This window comes from Diadema setosum, chromosome 19, assembly GCF_964275005.1.
Source record: "Diadema setosum chromosome 19, eeDiaSeto1, whole genome shotgun sequence".
NCBI classification, from domain to species: Eukaryota; Metazoa; Echinodermata; class Echinoidea; order Diadematoida; family Diadematidae; genus Diadema; species Diadema setosum.
In genome coordinates this window covers 13859561-13882058 of record NC_092703.1, presented here as the reverse complement: position 1 = coordinate 13882058, position 22498 = coordinate 13859561, and the positions used below count along the sequence as shown (strand labels likewise).

Genomic DNA, 22498 nt, shown 5'->3' with positions numbered 1-22498 from the left:
ACAAAGAAACACAGACACACACAAGTATAAGTTGATGTGATATTGATGTCATTCCACACTCGGCGAATGAAGATCTATTTGGCTGGAGGAACTGATGCACGACCATTCTTCCACGATAACCCGCAGAATGTTTACACAATGTCCCCTTCGCTCAGCACCACGGAAAGGGGGAGTTTGGGGGCAGGAACAGCGGTATTAGCGGCGGCAAACATGTGACCAGCCAATACAAACACACCTTATGAAGGCATCCTCCGCATTCATAATCAGGATTTACAGCTGGCTTCCACGGCCTTCTTCCACCAAGCTTCCTGATGGGTTCTGCCTGAATGCCCTTTAAACATGGCTCCTTCATATCAGTTTACAGCCACGGCGCGATGAAAAATTTGATTCTTGTGCAAGTACATACAATACATTCAGAACACTTCCCTCTCCCCCTTCCCCATGTGTTACAGCAGCTTTTAATCAGAATACAAGGGGAAAACCATCTTCAAATTTACATGTCTTCCCTATTTCACTGCACTGACTACAGCTGCATAAAGGTCTACTATATGTGGAATATATTCATATCAGCTTTGTACAATTCTTTGAACATGATACAGGGCTAGCTATCAAGTTGCATCAAATGGAATAATAACATTTGGCAATTTATTGGGCAAATACATACAAAGTAATATATTGTTGCTGGGGTGACGAGACCTCGTACCTCAAATTTTGGTGAAAATCACTTCCTTGGATGAATTAACAGATAATCAGTTTAGTGATGGCCTGTCCAATTACTAGCTGTCTTACCCCCAAAATGAACCAACCACAGCATGTCAAGAGTAAATGATCCCATTAGTTAATGGTACAGTGCTTTGGCTGTCATGTTTTTTGTTCTTCTGAACATTTGACATTTTTGAAATATGATGTTTTGTTGCCCAAACAGCAATATGTGACATCAACTTCCAGAATGAACTTGGGAATTGATGCATGGCACTGTGTACACAAGAAAATAAAAGGTAAATAATACATGAAGCAATTTCTCTCTTCGGTTTGTGCACATTGACAACAGGTGCACAAACCTGAAAAGGGGCCCTACAAGTGCCACTATTAGAATGACATGAGACTGGTGTGAGTGTGCATATTATTGCAGCAGGCAATGAAAGAACTTATCAATTTACTCTTTAATTTTAACAGCAGTATACTTGAGGAGCTGCCTACCAGACACTTTTATGAAGGACATGGTATCAGGAAAGGATGAGGGACTTGGTAGAGGAGAGTGATGTCAGTGATACTAACCTCTCATAGTCAGGATTCCCATTGACCTCCCAGTGTCTCGGTGTTTGACCTTTGACCTGCTTTCTGGAATTGGCCACTTCCTTGATGTGCTTGACCTCACTTTTCATCTGATGAGAGGAATTTGATGAAGAGGAAGAGCTGCGAGGGCTAGGGTGGTCGCCATGGGAGCTGGTTCCTCCGACCCGCTTGTGCTGGTGCCCCCTCCCCTTGTCCCGGCTGGACTTGGAGGAGTGGTGGTAGTCGTGGGGAGTGCGTGAGGTGGGCGTGCCCGGAAGGCTGGTGGAGTGTTTGGGTGTGGGGGTTGATGGCAGGCTTGTGGACTGCTTCAGAGTGGGCGTGGTCGCTTTCCTCCCTCTACTGAGCCCCCCTCCGCTTCCTCCTCCTCCTCCTCCTCCACTGCTACCACTTGCCTCAAGCTGTTTCATCAGCATGTTGGCTGCAAGCGGTTTCACAGGGCGGTCCTCATACTCCTGGAACTTGGAGACGGGTGATGCCTCTACACCATTGAGGGCGCTCTCCGCGTGCGGCCGGATGTGGGAGGCAAAGGTGGTTGTTTCGCCCTTGCTCTGCGGCTGCCTCGTGGGGTGAATCTCCAGGTGGTTGGAGTTATCTGCGATGCCATGCTTGCTACCCGCTGAGGGTTTGGATTGCTTCGAGGCATGGAAAGTCTGCTGTTGCTGGGGCTGAGACAAGGTACCAGCCGGCTTGGGCTGGGGGACATCCTTCGGGAGAGGGAGGTATGACGGCTCGGTCGCCAACGATCCCAGATGATCAACCTCATTGTCTGTCAACACACAGATACATGCCAGAAAAAAAAAAAAACATTACAGCTTCTTCATTTATTCATCACTGCTGACAGTATTATAGTGCTATTAAGTTTTATCTTCATGAGTAACCAGATGTTCAGAAACACAGTACTGTGTCCACACACTACACTTTAATATCATGTGACTGATGTTTCACATGTAATCAACACTAAAGCGCTTGCCTGTAAATAGTCATGTATGGTCACTTTTCTTACTAATACACATTCTGACAACATGAATGTCATCAAGAATATATATGCAACAACTGATGTGATCAATAAACAAAAATGATGAAAAACACAATTTAAGACAAGCGGCAATGCAAATTGCAGAGTTATAGATATCAAGGGCAAATGACCAGAAAAAAGCAGTCACTTAGGGAAAAGTTAGGAGGACTGCATATCGTCGCCGGTCACACGAACCGACGAATCCCTCAGGTTTGCGTAAGAATGACAATTCGAGAAAATCGCGTTTGAAGTTAACCCATTTTTTACTTATGGTTGCTACAGATGTACACTTTCATGTCTATAATTTCCAATTATTTTTGTAGTACATCAGACTTCAATTCTTGCTCTAACTTGTGAAGTTTTTATCGAATGGTATTGTTAACAAATAAGCGGGAAATCGTCAAAGAGCTGCATGCATGTATTTTCGGTCTGCAAAGAACGTTGTCATTTTCCATGTGTGTCCATATGTACATGTACATTGAGCGTTGTCATTGTCAACGCATGTATTACATAGTACGCGCACTGTGCGCGCGGTCAATGAACTGTTGAATCTCAAAAACTACACGCAAGTCAATGCGCACTGATTTGTCGGTTCGGTGACCGCGCGTACTAGTACGCGCGGTCACCAAACCGTCCAATCACCCGATTGTTTAACACACGCGGCTATGGGGAAAACAAATAATTTTCACAAATGGAATTACATACTTCTACAAAAGTGATAACTACGTAAAAATTACACCGAATTACACACTGAGAATTTCAGAATATGTAGTATGGAATGTCTACTATCGAAATGATTGAAAATCTCAAAATCGAAAATTTGACCCAAAATCGAGTGATTCGTCGGTTCGTGTGACCGGCGACGATATTATTGCTTGTTGTTCAGATGGAAACCTACCTTCTACGTCTTGCACGAATACATCCGAGGGAACAGATGGTGGTGAATCTTCACCAGAGGGCTTGAAATTGCGATGAAGCTGCGAGTTTTCATTTCTGTCTCCTGCCCATGCTGCCACTGGACTCAACACCTGCACATGACAGGACAGACAACACAGTATTAAAACTAGACCATAGTCATATGTACAAGCCTGTCATGCTTTATAATATCGTCTGTTGAGAATGAGAAGGGCGTTAAGTTATCTTGAACACTATGGGTTTTGTGATAACTTAACGCCCTTATCATTCTCAACCGACGATATCACTCTGGATATGTGTACTGTAGTGTGAAATTTTGCTGCACTGAAAACTCCAAAAGGGGGGGGGGGGAGGTACGGACAAGGACTGGTGTCATATTTTGAATCTCCTGTCCTATTTTCATAGTTAGGTATACGTCACTTCTGGTGTAGCTGGAGTGAAAACAAGCAGCTCTCCTTGAAGTACATATGTGGAGCTGGGATGTGAATCTGTGTGACTCCTGTGCATGCACAAGCATACAATGTATGAATCTACGTGGTGATACAGAGGACGCAGCGTTGGCATTCAGAATCTTCGATCTACCAGCATTTACCTTAATTTATCAATAACATTTCTTGTGGCTAACAGAAATGTTTTTAAGATGTATTGTATTTGAGTTTCATGACATTTCAAAGACAACTATATGTATGGAAGAAAAACAAATAATTTCATCTAAAAAATACACCGATTGTGGGTCTGTTTTCACTTCAGCTGCTGCTAGCTACCCAGATGTCTGACCATTAGAATTGAAGAAAAGAGACAGGTACTATTGTGCAATATCCATCCCCTCCAATCCTCTTCATTTTAACAGCATTTCCTTCTTCTTCTTTTTTTCTTAAATCTTATCCAGTCAAGCACTAACATTGATAACAATGAAAACTTAGAACTGGCTTATTGGAGAGAGGGCCAACTTCACATCATTCACTTAAAAAAACAAAACACACACACACACATACATACACACACATAAAACATGCACACTAAGGTGTATCAATCCATCAGTCAATGATCAACACAGGGAACTGAAGAGTGTAGTGTACCAGACTCATCTTTTTAAACATAGACCTTTCCATGTAAGCTATCAGTTAGTCATGCAGAGAATTCATACTTGGCAGAATAACAACTTTAATAACTTCCACTTTTACATCCCGCCACTGTATTGTCAGATTCATGTGATACGTGGGGAATTTGCCACGTGGCCAACACAGAGTTTATGACATAAAAATTATTACAGAGTTCCCAAAGAGAAAGAAGTGAACAATCTCTGAATGTGAAAACATGCCATGCAAGGCTTGCCTCTGTGTCTCTGCTAGCACAAAAATATCAAATGCAATGCAGAATGACTGCTTGACAAAGTTGCTTTAGTTTTCACTTCTAGATATGATCTTCCAATGTACAATGTTTTCTTGATTTTTTTGTTCTTTGTTTCTTTGTTTTTTTGTTGTGATCACTACACATGCTGAAATGAAATTCAGTATAACTGGTGGTTTCTGCAACTGCTTAAATATCCCAGGTCCTATGCATAGTCATTTGATTTGTCTGCTTCTTGTAATCAGTGCAGGTTTTGATTTAACTTTGCACATCTCCATATCTAACTACATCATGCAATTCATACTACTCTCATTGATTTGAGGGTTTTTTTTTATATCATTGGGGCATGACCCCAAGAAAATTCACAAGTCGCTGCATTTTTGCCTTGTACAGCGAATTATCAGAGTACACTTCCTCCCTCGTAAATCAGTTAGCAAGAGGGGTAAACTTACTTTGGTTGGCGAGGGGCTACGAAGGGGTGACGGAAGTCTCTTGGTGGGCGACTTGTGGCCATTGCCCTTCTGCAGGGGAAGGCTTGGCACCAGCTTGGTGGGGGAGAGGCGCGTGGGTGTCATGACGACCGGGGAGCCCGCCGCGGGGGTGGAAGGGAGCGAGGAAGGGGTGAGGGCGTGATGGGCCTGGGCGTGTCCCTGCGAGGGGGACGGGGACGGGGAGGGGAGCTGCACGGGTTGCTGCTGCTGATGCTGCTGCGAGGCTGGGTGCTGAGGCGGACCCTGTTGGCTGTCTGGGGTGGGCATCCCGCTGGGGTCCTGGCCCTGCTTCTGGTACTTTTTCTGCTGCTGGAGAATTCTCATCAACCTCTCATCTTCCTTTGCTTGCGTCTGGGATGGAATGGATGGGGCAAACAGGAGAAAATATGTGTATGAACAAATTCATGTATGTGCCTATAAAGTTGAGTTTACACATACTACGTAACCTTATTCCTACACTACAAGGCCCTGTAACGTAAAGATATCAGGCTTTCTTTTGCAGGATATAAATACTGTATGCAAGCAGCAAATTATAAAGACTGCGTGAACTGTTGACCTAAGCACCTGAGCAGTTCTACTAATTCCATCTTCTACAATTACACATACACAAGACTTCTTTTTTTTTTTTTTTTATCTTACAGAAAGGTTATATGCTGTTATGGTGAAATGGTATGTTTTGTTACACATACTAATTAGAGCTGTTCAAATAAATCCATAATAATGTTTTGCCTAACCTAGCAAAAACTTGAAATGGAGAGGATATTCTTAGCAATTTATTTGATACAAGAGGGAATTAACTGATCAATCAATAAATATCCTTATGAAAGACAGTATGTTAAGATGGGACAGTGATAACCAATAAGGTAATGGCATCCGTGAAAAAAACATCAGTTAACAGTTCGATTACATGATGACCTTTGTTCAATAAACGTTCCTTGGGTGAAAACTATGCGGAAAGTTAATAGCGCTTCTCACCTCTGAGACCACTGTGAGTGGACACGTGTTACTCAGGTACTGGACCAATTGGACATGCTGACCGGGGTGGAACCAACGACCCTTCCCCTGGCTGTACAGCCATTCGGCTTTCAAGCTGTGCAATGAAGATGGAGACAAAATAGGGCACATGCTTTAATTAGCAAAGGAAAAAGAGAAAATAGAAACAGATGGATAGAGAAAACAAAACAAAACAAAAAACTCATATTTGTTCTTGATCTCATCACTCTCCACATACACCAGCTAGTGAAAGCAGGCTTCGAATATATCAAAGGGACTGTACAGTACTGGTTGAGGTGAGGATTCAGCTTGTAACGTTTTGCGATATATTTAGAGACCACTCTATGAAATCAAAAGTTTGTTTGATGGAAAATGGTTTTGAAATGACTGAGATATCTAAGAACGAGGTAAAACAAACTGATCCTAATAAAAGCCGTGGCCTGTCAATTTCATTAGGATCGCTTTTTTGGATATCTCAGCCATTTCAAGGCCAATTTTCATCAAATAAACATTGAATCCTTGTTGAAATTACATGCTCTTTCATATTTCATAAGAGGTTTCTCATTATCTCACCAAAAAATGTTATAAATGTGAACCCTCACCTCAACCAGTACTGTACAGTCCCTTTAAGGGAGTTTATACAAATGGCGATATGGATCCCAAGCAAATGATTAGCTGAGAGCAATCACGTGACCAGTCTCTCATTTTGCAATTTCTTGCACTTTGCAAGATTCACTCTGCAATTAAACAGCTGGGAGACAGAGTGAGTGATAGATTAGAGAAAAAAACTTGGCCGACATACAGTGTTTTTTGCCCGGATACATGTAAATCACTCGCCGTGAAGGTCATGAGATGTTCTGTATAGTCACTGCCATGACCTTCTCTATACAGCAACACATCGGGAGTGAGACAAGAAGAATATATAGACAGACAGTGCAGGAGAGGGAGAGGAGGGGGGTGGAGAGACAGACAGAGTGTATATTCAGAGAGTTACAAGAGAGAGTGAATGTGTTTCAATGTGTTAATACATTTATCTTACACACACACACACACACACACACACACACACACAAATGTGATTGGAAATGAAACAGAACTTATTCAGTCTAAACAAACAAAACAAAGAAATCAAAACCATGGGAATGAACTACTATAAAATCAGAAATGTTTGTGTGCACTTTAATTTCGTGAATTTTGCAAGAGCCAAGATTCACGGAATTAGAATGCACATCAAAGTTCTTGTCTGTACCATAAGCTTTGGATGCCAGTGGCAATTCTCGAAAATTTCATGCCGCAAAAAAGGTCGTCGGCTCCAATTCACGAAAGCTTCATGCCATGGATATATCTTGCTTTTGACAGTATGAAATCACACTCAATACATTCATCCACATACCTATTTAGCTGCTTCTGGTGATTTCAACAAAACATAGTCTACTTCCATTCACTTCTTTTCAGTTTACATAGGCCAGAATATGATTAAGATCTACATATATCTACATATAGCAGGTTCCTGCTATACACTGTTTTCGGGGTTTTTTTTTTAATATGAGGTGCCAATCAAAGGGATGGTATAGTATTGGTGGAGATGAAGATTGAGCTTTTAACTTTTTGGGAGACACTAAGAAACCATTTATGAAATGTTACAGAGCATTCCATTCTAACAGGACTTCAAAGTTTATTTGATGAAAATCGGTTTTGAAATGGCTGAGATATCCAAAAACAAAGTAAAAACAAATCGCAATCCTAAATAAAATGTGGGCCCCACCTTTTATTGGGATTGCTCTGTTTTGGATTTCTCAGCCATTTCAAAACCAGTTTTCATCAAATAAACATTGACTTCCTCTTGGAGTTAGCTATTTCATATTTCATAAAACATTTCTCATCATCTCAGTCACACCCAAAACAGTCAGAAACCTGAAGCCAGGTCTCGACTAAAACGATACCATCCCTTTAAAAGATGACAAACAAACTTTCTGAGAGACAGGCCAGGAAGGATGGATGACATAAAGAGTTCATACCCCCAAGCACCATTAAAGGTTGAGGCCCACCAGGAGCTGGTTTGGGAAGTGAGGTAGTGACAGCGTCCTCATAAACCCATCAGGTGAGAAAAAATATGCGTAGGCTCCCTCTTGCTTCCCTATCGCGGCTTGCACCATTGAAGTTGCATGTTTCTCACCCAGGAAGAGGCTAAATCGAGGTTATCATCTGACCTTCATAAACGCCTCATCGCGGAGCGTTATTGCATTCCCAAAATAACACACCCGACGCTTTCCTATTCGCCCCATACCGGTAATCATCTGGGGTTAGCATCGTAAAATGCTGTGCGACTCCATTCTGGTCAGTGAGACTTAACTGTTATGGCAAGAGTGCCTTGTAGTGTGAGTATATAAATAGCCTTTCCCCCATGCAAGCACTATACACCATACACCGGTTGTTACATCAGAATGAAGCAGCAACTCTTTGGTAGAGTTTTTGAAAATGTCTTACTCTGTCCCAGATCAGCAGCTGCTCTTACCACTACCCCCCCCCCCCCCAACACACACTAACACCCATACTCAAAACACAATGATATCAATGCACTCAAACCCATGTGAATAGGGAAAGAAGACCCCCTCAAAAAAAAAAAATAAAAAATAAAAAAAATTGTGCATATTATATACAGTGCATACTGGAGAGGTGTCTCCTAGCAATAAAATTAAAAAGAACAAACATTATAAATGCAGGTACAATGCTTTTGTAGAGGGACAGATTATACAATCACTGAAGTTACCATCTACTTGACAACTTAAAAGACACAAAAAGGAATTTCTTGTTGCTAAAATTTGCACTTTTCCTCCCTACAACATCTGCAAGCTTGTATTTAACTGTAAGGAAAGCACAGATTACCATATTTCTTATCACTTGAGATGCGTACCATAGACATACCGAAAACTTCTGAAAACATCACAGCTTGTTCTTGTAATTACTGCTGAATCAGGAGACAAATATGAAAACACACACACACACACACACAACAGTTGCTACAGTGCAGTAAGCTTGTATTGAACTGTAAGGAAAGCACAGATTATCCTATTTCTTATCACTTGAGATGCATACTATAGACATACCGAAAACTTCTGAAAACATCACAGCTTGTTCTTCTAATTACTGCTTAATCAGGAGACAAATATGAAAACACACACACACACACAACAGTTGCTACAGTACATCTTGAAAGCCCAATTTCGGCAGCTATCAAATCTTGGAGTTTAAGACTGATGAATGGAATTCCTGCAAAGACTGACAAAGTATCGGGAAAAAAAAAAAAAAAAAAACACGCTTCAAGATATGTATAGAATACTTTGCATATCTACCCTCCAAACTACTGCTGTCTTACTGCATATGTAAACAGCCATCAAACATGACCCTTCTGCTTATGGTACATTGTAGAATGCTGAGAAGAGGGGGAAGAGGCAATTTACCGTCCCGGCCAACAGGTAATCGCCCTAATTAAGTGCTGGATCGAGAGAGATATGATGTGCCCAAGTGTGCAGGAAAGGGTCCAAGGATACGTACATTGATGGTTTCGTATCAAATTGGAAATAATCGTGATACAGCTGCTGACACAACTGGGTTCCCGCACGCTGAGCAGCACAGGCAAAAAAATTTGACGGCTTACTGCTGTAGAAGAAGAACTCTACTTCCAATTACCCTCTTTGTGGCATATTAGAGCAAAAATGGGGATATGGAATTCGTATTTCCTGTTGCGTGTTAAGATACTAAGCATTTAAAGTATTGTGAACAAGAAAAAAATGTCGGTATTCATAAACAAAGTGATTTATATATTTCTGCAAAGCTTAAGTCTCTAGGAATATGAATAGTTAACTTTCAGAAGGTGAAAATGTCTTTAGAACGATTGAGAGATGGTGTTTTGAGGCCCTTTTTAGACCACCTGAACCCGATCTGAGGGCTAAATTTTGGTGACCAAAATTATGACGTCATGACATGGACGAATCAGCCCTGCGCTCGCTGATGTGATACGCTACCGCTAGCTAACTTTGCACCTAAGCTACGCTCTGTATCACGCCGCCGCGGGCGATGGCCTGAGTGCACCGAGGTATCTGTACGTGTCTTGTTTACTCTATCAAGCAAAAGTGAGTTATAATTTCACTTATTGAACCCATCTTCCTTCGAATTACCATGAAGTATACCTTTTTAATTTTCTACTTGCGCTTTCGCGCCTCAGTCTCTACTCTTAAACGGCTTATAGTAACCGTTTAATAGGCCTAGTTAGTACAGTAGTAGAGCCTAACGTTACGGTAGAACAAGAACTCTGACCTAGCTAACGTAAGGATCTACGTTGTGGAGTAGCCTATGTTGGGTTGGACCTACTACTCATCGACCGCCTAATGTTTATTTGCTTGATAAGAATATTTAACACTCATGAAATTCACGTTAAAAACTTGACCTACGTGATTGAGAAAATCCAGCTCTATCAAATGCCGTTGTTCCCTTTTCGATTCGAAGTTTCAGCGCAAAAATGTCGCCGACGAACTAGCGTGGCCTCGTTTCAGCTCCCCGCGGTAAATCGCGTTATCAGGATCGACCGCTGTTTTTTGCATTGACGCAAACCGAGTTGTATTGAAGCCCGTATTGAACACCGTATTGTAGAAAACGTCAACGAAGCTTTTTAGGAACTTCCATAGACATTACATTGTGCTGTCATTACGATTCGGTGAAAGTATTCATTCGAAATTTTGTCCTTGATTAAAACCATTAATGAACAGTGAATTATCGCGTTTTCCCACACCATCCTCATCTACATTCAAAGCCGATCCATTTTTATGTGTTTTGCGCGCAGACGAAGTGCGTACTAAGTGTTCAGTGCAAGAATTATACGCGGTCGATCCCGGTCGGATATGTAGTGGGGCTACCATACACACCAAACTAGCTCTCCGGCGGGGACTCGGCGGTTCGCCACTGACGTTGCTTCAGACTATATTATTAGTATTATTATGGCTATTACTTATTTATTTATTCATTTATTTATTTATTCATTCATCTCTTCTTCTTGTTTTAGATAATGGTACATTTTACCCTGCTGTTTCTGCCGATAAAGCAGATGCGACTAAAGACAGGCAAGGTACAGTATTGTATTGCATCCGCTCACAAAGAACTACGTGCATGCTTTATGAATGGCGGACTCGATGTAGAGCTAGCTAGTGCTGCACACTCGATCGTAAAGGGTACGTTCGTCCATGTCATGACGTCATATTTTAGGGCCCCGAAAAGACGGCCGTTCTGGAGCGAAAATCGGTGAAGTAAATCAGTCAGTTTTAACTCGCGATTTTTCAGTGGTAAGAATATATTTTAAAAAGTCACATAAAAAATCTGTTTTAACAGACATTTCCCTCTGCTTTGGCACCTTCTTTTGTATGATTTTCTTGATTTTAATGTCTCGTTCACCATCCTTTAAAGTACCATTTAAAGAAGGGGGCACTCTGGCGGAGTGGATATTAAAGATTTTTTATTTTCAATCCAAGGTCCTGAGTTTGAATCCAGTCGAGAGCCCATGTCCTTGGACAAGATGTTTTTTACCCACCATGTCCCTCTCAACCCAGGTGTATAGATGGGTACCTGGCAATGCGAGGGTAATAATAATGGCAGGGCCCTCAGGTACAGCAGTGGCAACACTGCTGAGGCTAGCGACCCTGGATAAAGAAGATCATATTATTATCATTATCACTATCAAGTGCAGAGGGGGGGGGGGGAACATCCCTAGCTAATGTGTATACATAATTCCTGGCTAGTTCTGGGAATCTTAAACGGTAAGTGTTCCCTTACAGACAAAAATTTAAGGAAGAAAAACATTTGAAATAGATGTAATGGTGCTAGTCATTACTGTAAAAGGCCGGCACAAGCCCTGAAATGGCATGTACACCTGGTGATTTATAAGCACTGTAGAATGTTCCCATGGTACGCACACTTTGTTACAAATACACTTCTCTACTTTTAGCGCAACTGAAATCAGTTGTGATTTAACGAGAAAAAAAAAAATACACACAAATATAAAACTCATCCCTACCCCCACTGCTAGCACCCTTTGTTTTCATTGACAAAATGCAGGGTGTCACATTTATTTTCTTGCATTAGACAATGTACCAGTGAATACTGTACATATGGGTTCTAATCTGATCTATGCATACAAATTTGAACTCCCCCCCCCCCCTGAAAAAAGGATAAAAACAGAAAAACATGAAAAATGAATATATCACTTTTGAACTTTTTTGTCAAACTTTCACTGAGGTGTTCTACAAAATTCTTTCATTCACTCAATGCACATTAAACATTTGGGTTTCTTTCTCTTTTAAAGCACCACATCCATTCCACATGTCTTAGCTAGTAATTAAGCTAGAAATGTAACTATGACATATCGTAATAGAAGTATCATATGGACATAAGAGGAAGTGCCTTGCCTATTTTTAATCATCAGTATTGGAGATATTAATCCAATGCTGCACAAATCGCATTGTGGGCAGAGGAAGGGCTTGGTCCCACATACCTAATCTCCTGTGGGCAGTGCAGCTGATATTCGTCCCCACAGCCTGTATCTTTCATGCACATCTGGGTAGAATAACAGTGCTGACATGCGTGTTGTGTGTGTGTGTGTGTGTGTGTGTGCGTGTGTGTGTGCGTGTGTGTGTGTGTGTGTGTGTGTGTCTGTTGTGCATTACTGCCTGTGTCTCCCAGTCTGTGTCTGGCACATGTTGCTGAATTATTATCATTTTTTTTTTCTTCACAGCACAATGTACATGTACAGTACAACTGCCTGGGCCTGTTCAAGTGTGTGCTGTTTGGATCCACGATGAGGCATACCACTGGCCTACAGGGTCCCTTATGTCCCACCCCCCCCCCCCCCCCCAAGCTCTGCCTGCTTCACAGCCGCACGCTTTTAATCACTTCCTCGATTGACCGCAAACAACAACAGACCGTGCGGCACCCGGCGAGTGACGGCCTAAGAGAGATCCACTCTCGACTGTTGCATTGTCTTCCCCTGATATTAAAGCCATATTGCTGGCCGATACCATCACTACCCGTCAGTTTCAGTGGGAGAATACAGCTGAAGATTACGGCACAAATCTTACTCACATCACAACTGCTGGCTACGTCCTAATTACTCCAAAAACTTGCACATGCACAGCCTGTGCCACAGAAAATACTGTATGCCTATGAATTAAAATATCAACAATCAAACTTTGTAGACAATAAAGACTATCTTTCAATATGAGTCCACCTGGGCTAACATACAAAACATAACAGAATCATTACAAATGTTCAGCTGAATGTCATGAAGGTTTCTGTAAAGAACACATCACCTGTCAACAAGCTTACCCCCAACTTTCTACTTGTCGTTGGAAAGTTTGTTCCACAAAACAGGGACAGACAATAAGAAAAATCGTGAAAGTGATTTAAAAGAACAGGATATTACTGGATCAGCTGGGGGCAAATGTATGACAGAGAGAAACAGAGGGACAAACACAGCAATGAGAAAAAACATACAAAAACAAAACAAACATCATGAGAGTTGACACAGGACATGAATGTGGTTTGCACATATTCAAGGAATAGTGCTTTCCAAAACAAATGGACAAATAATAAACATTAACAAGCACACAGAAAACAATGAATGGTAGAAAATGAATGGTAGAAAGTGAATGGCATGGTAGATACATTGTAGTTTGAAATGGGACAAAAAGTGTGAAGAAAATGATAATAAAATACTGCCAGTAATTAAGTGTAAGCAGGATTCAGACTACGACTTCCTCTGACCACAGAGCTACTTTCAACACACTTAAATAAAGCCTACAATTCCATCCTCTGCCCTCTTGGCATGTGATATCGCATTAAGGTGAGACAACAAAACTAACCACTACAGAAGATGGGGGGGGGGGGGGGGGAGAAGAGGGCAGGATTTAGATAACACAAGACAGAATAGAGACGGTAGAGGGTAGATAGGTGAATAGCCTATACATGACCTCATCACCATAGAAATAATACCACCAGGCATGTAGTAGTGCCTAGCTGATTACACATAGACGTTTTGCGGCACACTCGTCACTGCGCCGATTGGTACCACCTAGCCAACCACAAGGCAAACCACAGGCACACCTAACCCATCAGCTACGGTTCGTGACACGGCTCCTAGCCTCCTCCTACACGATCTCATCCTCAGCCTAATTGCTTCCTACATTGCATCAAAAGCACACAACATCCTCTGCACTGCCTACTGCAGTGACGGTCAACCTAGAATTGCCCACAAGATGGCACTTGGGTGCCAACGTCCTCGCAGACATCGACCTATACTCAGTCAGAGATGGAAATCACCATTCTGTTCTCACGATCTGAATTTGTGGTTGACCCGTGCAACCTCCACTTCCACCCATGCATAATATCAATTTGTCATCAACAACAAAGAAAACAGGAGTTTTGAGTCACTCATCACATCTTGGATTTGGGGAAAGACAGTATAGGTGTGCCAACTTTGCTTCCTAAAATTTCATAAGAGTTCCTGTTTCAATAAAAGACTCCTAATCATTATAAACCACACATAGGCCTGCCCGGTCTCACTGATACACACACAGGTCACAACCTCTGAAAAGTACTTTTCCAAAAAAGAGACAAAGAATGGTTACTCGGTTCACTAGTCATCAATCCTTGTTTGGCATCCCTATTAAAGGCTCGCATTTCAAAAAGCTGGGTGCACATCAAGTCTACAATGGTCCCTGGCTACTAACTTTTGCAAAATAAAAAGTATACTTTAAAAAAAAAAAATGGTACAGCAAAAACAAATTCTGAAGGCAAAATCCTATTTTTGTATAAAAAAAAAAAAAGGAACATTGCACATGTTACACATGTAAAATCATATCTCAGAAAAAAATCATTAAAAACTTATTTTTCTCGTTTTCTTAGAAGAAAAAACATTCTACTAATCTTGAAAGGCACTCACAGAGCACAGACCTCCACCAAGCAGCTCATTCCACCTATATACACACACATGTATGCGGAAAATGGCCCCATCCCCCCCCCCAAAAAAAAAATCCTGTCTACATGTAATTTCTCTCCCTTTATACCTCTCTGAGTGCTATACCTCAAGCGCACTTCAGATATGCGCAGCTTGAATTCCCTCATTTGTTGGCCTCATTTGCCAATGATAAGTATCCTTTAAAAAAAAAAAAAATCCCCAATCCAGACAGTGATCCAAATCACTACTAAGATTTAATCATCTGTTCCTGGAGTCATTATCGACTTTTCCTTTTAACTTCAACCAAATTCATTCACAACTTTCTGAGTTATTTTGCAAACAGAAAGACAAACCGACTAATGCTGGCAAAACTACAACTCCTTGGCGGAGATAAAAATTCTAAACACATACACGTTTACCAGCTCTGCACAGTTACTGTACATTTTGTACATATCACATAGTTAAGAAGGCATGTGCCCATGCAAATGTTTATGGATGATACACAAAGTATGTTTTAAAGCATTACTTACCTCTCCTTGTGTGTGACAGCATAGCCATCCAAAATGTGCAGGGCAGGGGACCAGTTGACGACATACGGCCTGTAGTCAAAGCCGCTATTGAAGGGCGAAATGTTTCTCGGTCAAGGCAAAAACAGTGAAGAGGTGAACAGTTACTCAGAACTTATTGAGAGATTAATTCCTACTGGTATCAAAGATGTAGAAGTTCACAATTATTTCATAAACGCATGCCTTTTAATACAAAATATCCTGCCTCCTTGGAATCCAGTTAAACAAATATTGTCATTTTTAGCATCTCACAAGAAAAGCAGCAGAAGGAGATTAAGGAAATCATGTGATGATGAGAAATCCTTGTTATTATGTGGGAATGATGTAGTGTCAGTGATATGACTTCATGCCCCTTCTAAATAATACACTGTTATGATCACAACTATTGTGGTACAAGACAAGAAATGCAGAAGCCCATGCTGCAATTCACATATTTCATGTAGAAATAGCCACAATAGTTAAGTAAAAAGCAAACAAACAAAGTATATTTCTTAAGATGTCATACAATGCACTCTTTACTTCAGACACTAAGCAATTCTGCACAGAGCATCTGGGAATTCATAAAACAGATGGTAGGTAGTCAAAAGGTCCATGCTAAAGTTTCTTTTGTATGGAACTGGGCATAAGGCCTTAGGAGTTTCTTTTTAATAGTCCCTCATTGTTTAATCCATTTTAAGTTTTCTAGGCCAGGCCTCAATCTGGCCTGCTGCATTTGTAATTGATGTTTCTGGCTGGATGGCATGTCTGATGATGTACAATTGACATCCACTCTTAACCCATTGAGGGCAAGTCCCGAGTATACTCGGGCAAGTGTCTGTGGGAAATGCGTGTTGAAGCAAAATCAGCCCATCCTCAACGGGTTAAGAGGTTCAACTGAAGCACAACTGTCGAGAAAGAGTCTGAACCTTAGGAAGAAGTGCAGAAGTGAGGAGAGATGAGGGGCTGTACACAAAAAGAAAGGCCAGAAGAATCCCTGTCCGGAAATTGAGGGGAAACAGAGAGACAGACAGACAGACAGACAGACAGATAGACAGAGACAGAGTGAAGGCGATGGAAAGACGTCTAGATTCAAATAGGGGAAAGGACCAGAAAGAAGCTAGCAAGGAAATGAGAATTAAGAGCAAAAAATGCTGATACTGCCATAAACAAAACAACCAAACATATGATGAATGACTTAAACACACAATGTAATCAAATGCTCAAATGTCTAGATTGTTCAAAATAGCAGTATAATTGAGTAAAATTCATCAGAGAATAAAAAATGACAACAACAACTATCACTGATAGTTGTAAGGACATAAAGCATTGCAATCTAGTGTGTAGTGGTGATGTCAGAAATAAGTTGTTTTACACATGACATGTAAAAGCTGGCATGGCACAAGTGTGAACAAGAGTTAGTATGGGTATGTGTGGATTTGTATGGAAATTTGAGTCTCATCTCGCTGGTTTGACAACAAATTAATGAATGAAAGGGTGGGCAAGACACAGCATCGATAAAAGAGACAAACTTTCATCAACTTTAACCCGATGAAGACTAGTCCTGAGTATTCGTGGGCTCCTGTGAATGGGAAATGCGTGTTATTACAAAATCAGTCCATCTTCAACGGGTTAAAAGTGCTATGACAAAAAGCTAACATTCCTGCCCCTTGTTTGAAAGGAGACTGTAAATCTGGAGCTTTTAATCTCACTTTCCGCTTCACCTCAATATGAGTATCGTAAAACCAGAAACATTCGCAGCATGAAACTTTTCGTTAATTGGAACTGAAAGGCCTTTTTGCAGCATGTTAACTTTTGCGAATCGCCAATGGCATTCAACGCATTGTGGAGACAAACACTTTCGCATGAATCTTACTTTCCCCCAACATTGGCTCCTTGCAAAATTCACCAAAGTGTCAAGCACAAGAAAATTTCTGGTTTTACAAAAAGTTGCTTCGCGAGCATCTTGAAACAAGACTACTCCCCCTCCCCCAAATGCCAGGAAGACATGTGTGAGGGCTGGACATTACAGGAGATAGTCTCTCCTTACACTTTAATGGAGTTATAGAACTTGACAAGAGACAGGATGTGGGGGGGGGGGGGGGGGAAACAAGCCGTAGTATGGAAGCTGGGTTTCCAGTCTCCACACACATTTGTTACTGATAACAATACCCATCTCCTCCTCTTCTTTCCCCCACTGATGAGCATCAGATGAAACTTTTTCAAATTGTCCCACAAGGTTGTGCAGACTTTGGGAAACAGCTGAGGATTATTAATATGATCTATCATCCTCCACTGTTAACATCTTGTCCTCACATGGAATCACTTGGACCCTCTATCTCTCCCTATTATGTTACCAAGTTACTGTGGAAAACACTTCACTCTACTTTGATTGATGGTATCAATGTGACAGGATAGAGGCATTGCATCAATATACATGTATCTCTCAATTTATTTCTCCGCAAGTTGTACCTCATCTTATTTCAATAACAGTACTCTACCAGTGTAAAACTGAAATTTTTGCACAAGTTATTTTTCATGCTCAGTCACGTATATGACAAATGTATAATGTTTTTAATTCTGTGCAATCAACACATAAAATGGTGTTTTATATAACAAGCAAGAAGGAAAATTGTGTGCTTTATTTTTGCACCGGGTTCTTGTTGTGCAAAAGTGTGTGACTATTTCAGCACCATGAAGATACCCACTTTGAAAGTGACTCTAACAACAAAAATGCTTAGCTCTGCCACACCTGTGGAACCTCTGTCTGCCACACAGAATAAATCTACTGGATCACAATGATCTGGCATGTGATACATTTGTGGAGAACACAATGCGGCTTTGCACGATACACTGTATGCACATAATATGCAGTACATGCTTTAATAGTCTCAATGTCTTTAGGAACAGCTAAAAGCTTGAAACCTTTGTCACTGTGTCCTTCACTGTCTATCAATGACTGATACACGCACCATTGTGAAAATAATTCAAACTTGGCATGCCGCTGAATGAGTCGAACGTGTAACTGCAAATGAAGCACAAGAGGATTACGTTCAAGCTCTAAAAATAGTGTGAACGCATCCATTCACGTGACGTGCGGCTTGCTCCATATTTCCCAAGAGGTCTGCCCGCAGCCGCACAAAAGGCCGATTACCCGTGGGTTGCATTTCCACAAGTTTGTCGTATTACATTTTGCAGGTGTTGGGGGCTGCCATTGTTTCCATGGTTACGCCACATCCTGCCAGAAAACTTTTGCCCAAGGTTTCCGCCCTGGCACCCAATGTTTCGACGAGCGCTTCCCAGTGGAGAATCAAGTGCAGATGACTTTTTCTCCTCTTCCCTTTTCGTTGGCACGGCACAATATCGCGGCAAGAGAAATTTCCCTTGATATCTGCAGAACATCTAGCCCACTGTACTAGTTATGACGTCAGTATGAAACAAAATGCATGTCAAGTCAACAGCCCTCCAAGCCCTCATTTGCAACTTGGAATATGACTGAAAATTCTTGTTAAGTTCCCCCATCATTAAGATTTGTGCTCATTCAGCATTCCTTCTGCCTCACAATCCAGGGCCTATGTTTTCTTTCTGGAGTCTCAAGGAAACGTTCTGATTGAAATCACGGACTGATTACATTCCGATGACAGCTTTTTCTACTGCTATTATAATGGCTGTACACTGCACGTCACACGACTTCGAGTCTGGGTTAGCTTTTCATGAAATGAATACTAAAAACAATGTAATGAGATAATTTAATCTACATATTGTGATATCATGCCAAATAACGTGACAGGACTAATACGTACATATTCATTAGTGTTTGTATAGTGTTCCTGTGTGAATGAGTGTGTGTTATTACAATGGCTACAGTACATGTCACATCAAGTGACTTCGAGTCTTAGTCAGCTTTTCATGAAATGAATACTTAAACGCAATGGATTCAGATAATAGTAATTGTGATATAGTGCCAAAATATATGACAGGACTAATTATATTTCATTAGTTTTAGTGCTCCTGTGTGTATCAGTGTGTGTTTGCTACGCATGATGTGTACACTGATTAGTTAACATGTGTCAGTACTCCCGGCATTTGCACCTACAGCAAATATCTACCCTCAACAGGGAATGACCTTTTCTCTCCATCTCAGCTTTAACAGCACAGTGTCGCAATCCTACAAGCGCATGAATTGGGATTGGATTGTGAGTCACATATTCACACACACGATATTATATGAAAGAGCAAACGAAGCTCAGCGAAAACCACATAAAATGTGCCTTAAATGTTTATTTCATGGCTAGCAGTGCAAGGCTAAGCGGATTTTCCGGGCTTAACAGAATTGCCTTGAAGCTAAAGCCAGCCAGAGTGCATGGTGATCCCCATCTGCTATGTGTGCACTACACCCCCATAATGACTTTTAATGTCAATCATTTTCACTACAGCGATGCACAATTTTAAAAGGTACCTTGTGACCTTAAAGTGCTGACACATTTCGGTCTGTATGTCTGTCGCACTATGAACTAAATTAATGTGCATGAGAAAGATAGCAACAGCGCTGAACTTTCAATCTTAATGTCAGAACAAACCAGGGCCCTGTTTCATAAAGCTGTTTGTAAGGTTTCGCATGACTTTACGAACGACTGGAATATGAAGTGCCAATATGTCGGCCCATTTTTTTTTTTCTCATGTTTTTACATAGTATGACTGTATGTCAATATACATTGGGGCAAAAATACACTTTCAAATAAAAATGTGTGATAATATGTAAGAATAATCATTATCATCAGCAAATTTCAACTTTAGCTGTTAAAATTAACAATGATTAGGAAACCCACTTGGATTGCCATAGTTAAAGATAATAAAAAGTTTTGGTACCTCAAAAATTTCCTTGTCTTAGTTTGTGTTTCAGGTTAAAGTACCTTTCATATAACTAACACTGTGAGACTTACTCGCCCCAAAGTGCTCTCATGTCTTAGTAATCATGCAATTAACTGCGACCAGCAGCCCCATACGCATAGCGACCAGCAGTCCCATACGCATAGCATAATCGGGCTTCGCATTGTAGCATTCAGGATCATGACAGATTTAGTATCATTATTATTATAAATGTTAACTTAAAATCCCAAAAATTCTTCAATTTGAAGACTTATCAATTAAGGTGAAGTATTGAAAACAGGCTTCGGGCAACGTTTGGTTCTGCCTATAGTCCCTTTCTGTTCGAATAGATGACTGAATGTGACTCGGCCGAGAGGACCTTGGGAGAGCTACATACACCATGTACACTGAATACTACAGCCAGTGCATGCGAACACATCACATGCGCACAAATTTCAAATCCCATATCAACGAATAAGATGTTTGTGTGCGCATGTGCTGGCCGTAGTAGTCAGTGTATGCATCGGTCCATGGTGTATGTAGCTCTCCCAAGGTCCTCTCGACCGAGTCACATTCAGTCATCAATTCGAAAAGAAAGGGACTATTGGCAGAACCAAACGTTGTTCGAAGCCTGTTTTCAATACTTCACCTTAATTGGTAAGTCTTCAACTCGAAGAAATTTTGGGATTTTAAATTGGCATTTACCCGCGATACTAATTCTGTCATGATCCTGAAAGTTACAATGCGAAGCCCCATTACGCTATGCGTATGGGGCTGCTGGTCGCAGTTACTGTAGCTATGCGTACAATGGGCTGCACACTGCTGGTCGCAGTCAGTGGTTTCGTACAATATTTATCGACGCTGTACAGCGGCGGCTCTGGTACGAAACCATTATTGCATGATTACTAAGACATGAGAGCACTTTGGGGCGAGTAATTCTCACACACACACAACGTACTTTAACGTGAAACACAAACCAAGACAAGGAAATTCAGGGAAACTTTTGAGGTATCAAAACTTTTTATTATCTTTAAGTCGTTTGTAAAGTCATGCGTAACTTTACAAACAGCTTTACGAAACAGGGCCCAGATGTTCATATATTGTGAAGACCAATACATGTAGTTCTAAAAAAGATATTCTCAAAAGAACTTTTCCCATATGTCACTGGTGTATGTGTGGAAGGAGATGACTGTAGGATAATACTTTGAACGGAAACTGTCATCATTCCCATCATTGCAGGAGCATAATCTGCTGTTTTCACTATCTTGGTTTACACTGTATTAAAGAGGTTTTGATGTGCGAGAGTTGCAGACTTGATACGCATGCCTTTGCACATACATGTTGTACAATATCCAGCCACAATTGGGGCGAATGTTATGGCAATGCCGATCAGACGTGAACCAGGAACATCAATTAAACCCATTTATGGCCCTTTGATTACGGAGTTAAACAAAGAAAAGAAAAAAAATGAAACATCGCACTGCCATAAAAGTGTGAGCCAACTGCAGTCTGCATAAAATGTCAACTAATCAAGCACAAGCCATTGTGTCTGCAATGCACTTGGCCCCTCAATGAAAAATCGCTTTGCAGAATAATTTCCCCCGCCCCCCTGCCAAGCCATTATCCACCGAAGGAAGAAATCAAGATGCCAAGGTGCGCACGCTCGGGCTAAAAATAGAGCCTCGCACAGAGCCAAGAACGCCACGATCAATTTGCGTCAAGTGCTCTTGGAAATCCCCCTTGCTCCTTTGCTGTCTTTGGCAGTGAAACTTTGGAACATGTTTTACCTGCCCCTCATTCTCACCTTTGAATAAACTCAGATCAATCCCTGCTCGTAGAATGGGTTTTTTCCCCTCTCCATTTAATATCTGGGTTAACCATCATCCTTACGAAGAAGATAACCAAGAATTGTCAGATAATTGTAACTTGGCCTCTTTTCCAATACTTTGCTACCTCACTTTTGAGTAACTCCCGTAGTCCCCTAAATACTGGATTGTTACTCTTGTGAGAACTTTATCAGTGAAAC

At 41.2% G+C, this 22498-nt stretch overlaps 1 protein-coding gene across 1 annotated transcript in view; it reads right to left on the bottom strand.

Moving 5' to 3' along the window:
• The window catches only part of LOC140242688 (uncharacterized), an 86685-nt gene that overhangs the window by 23204 nt on the left and 40983 nt on the right, over positions 1–22498 (bottom strand). Inside the window, exons 7-11 of the mRNA XM_072322449.1 lie at positions 15592–15696; positions 6043–6157; positions 5029–5418; positions 3210–3339; positions 1279–2062 (exon numbers count right to left, since the gene is read on the bottom strand). Coding sequence (XP_072178550.1) covers positions 1279–2062; positions 3210–3339; positions 5029–5418; positions 6043–6157; positions 15592–15696 — 1524 coding nt within the window. The remainder of the gene's footprint in view (positions 1–1278; positions 2063–3209; positions 3340–5028; positions 5419–6042; positions 6158–15591; positions 15697–22498) is intronic.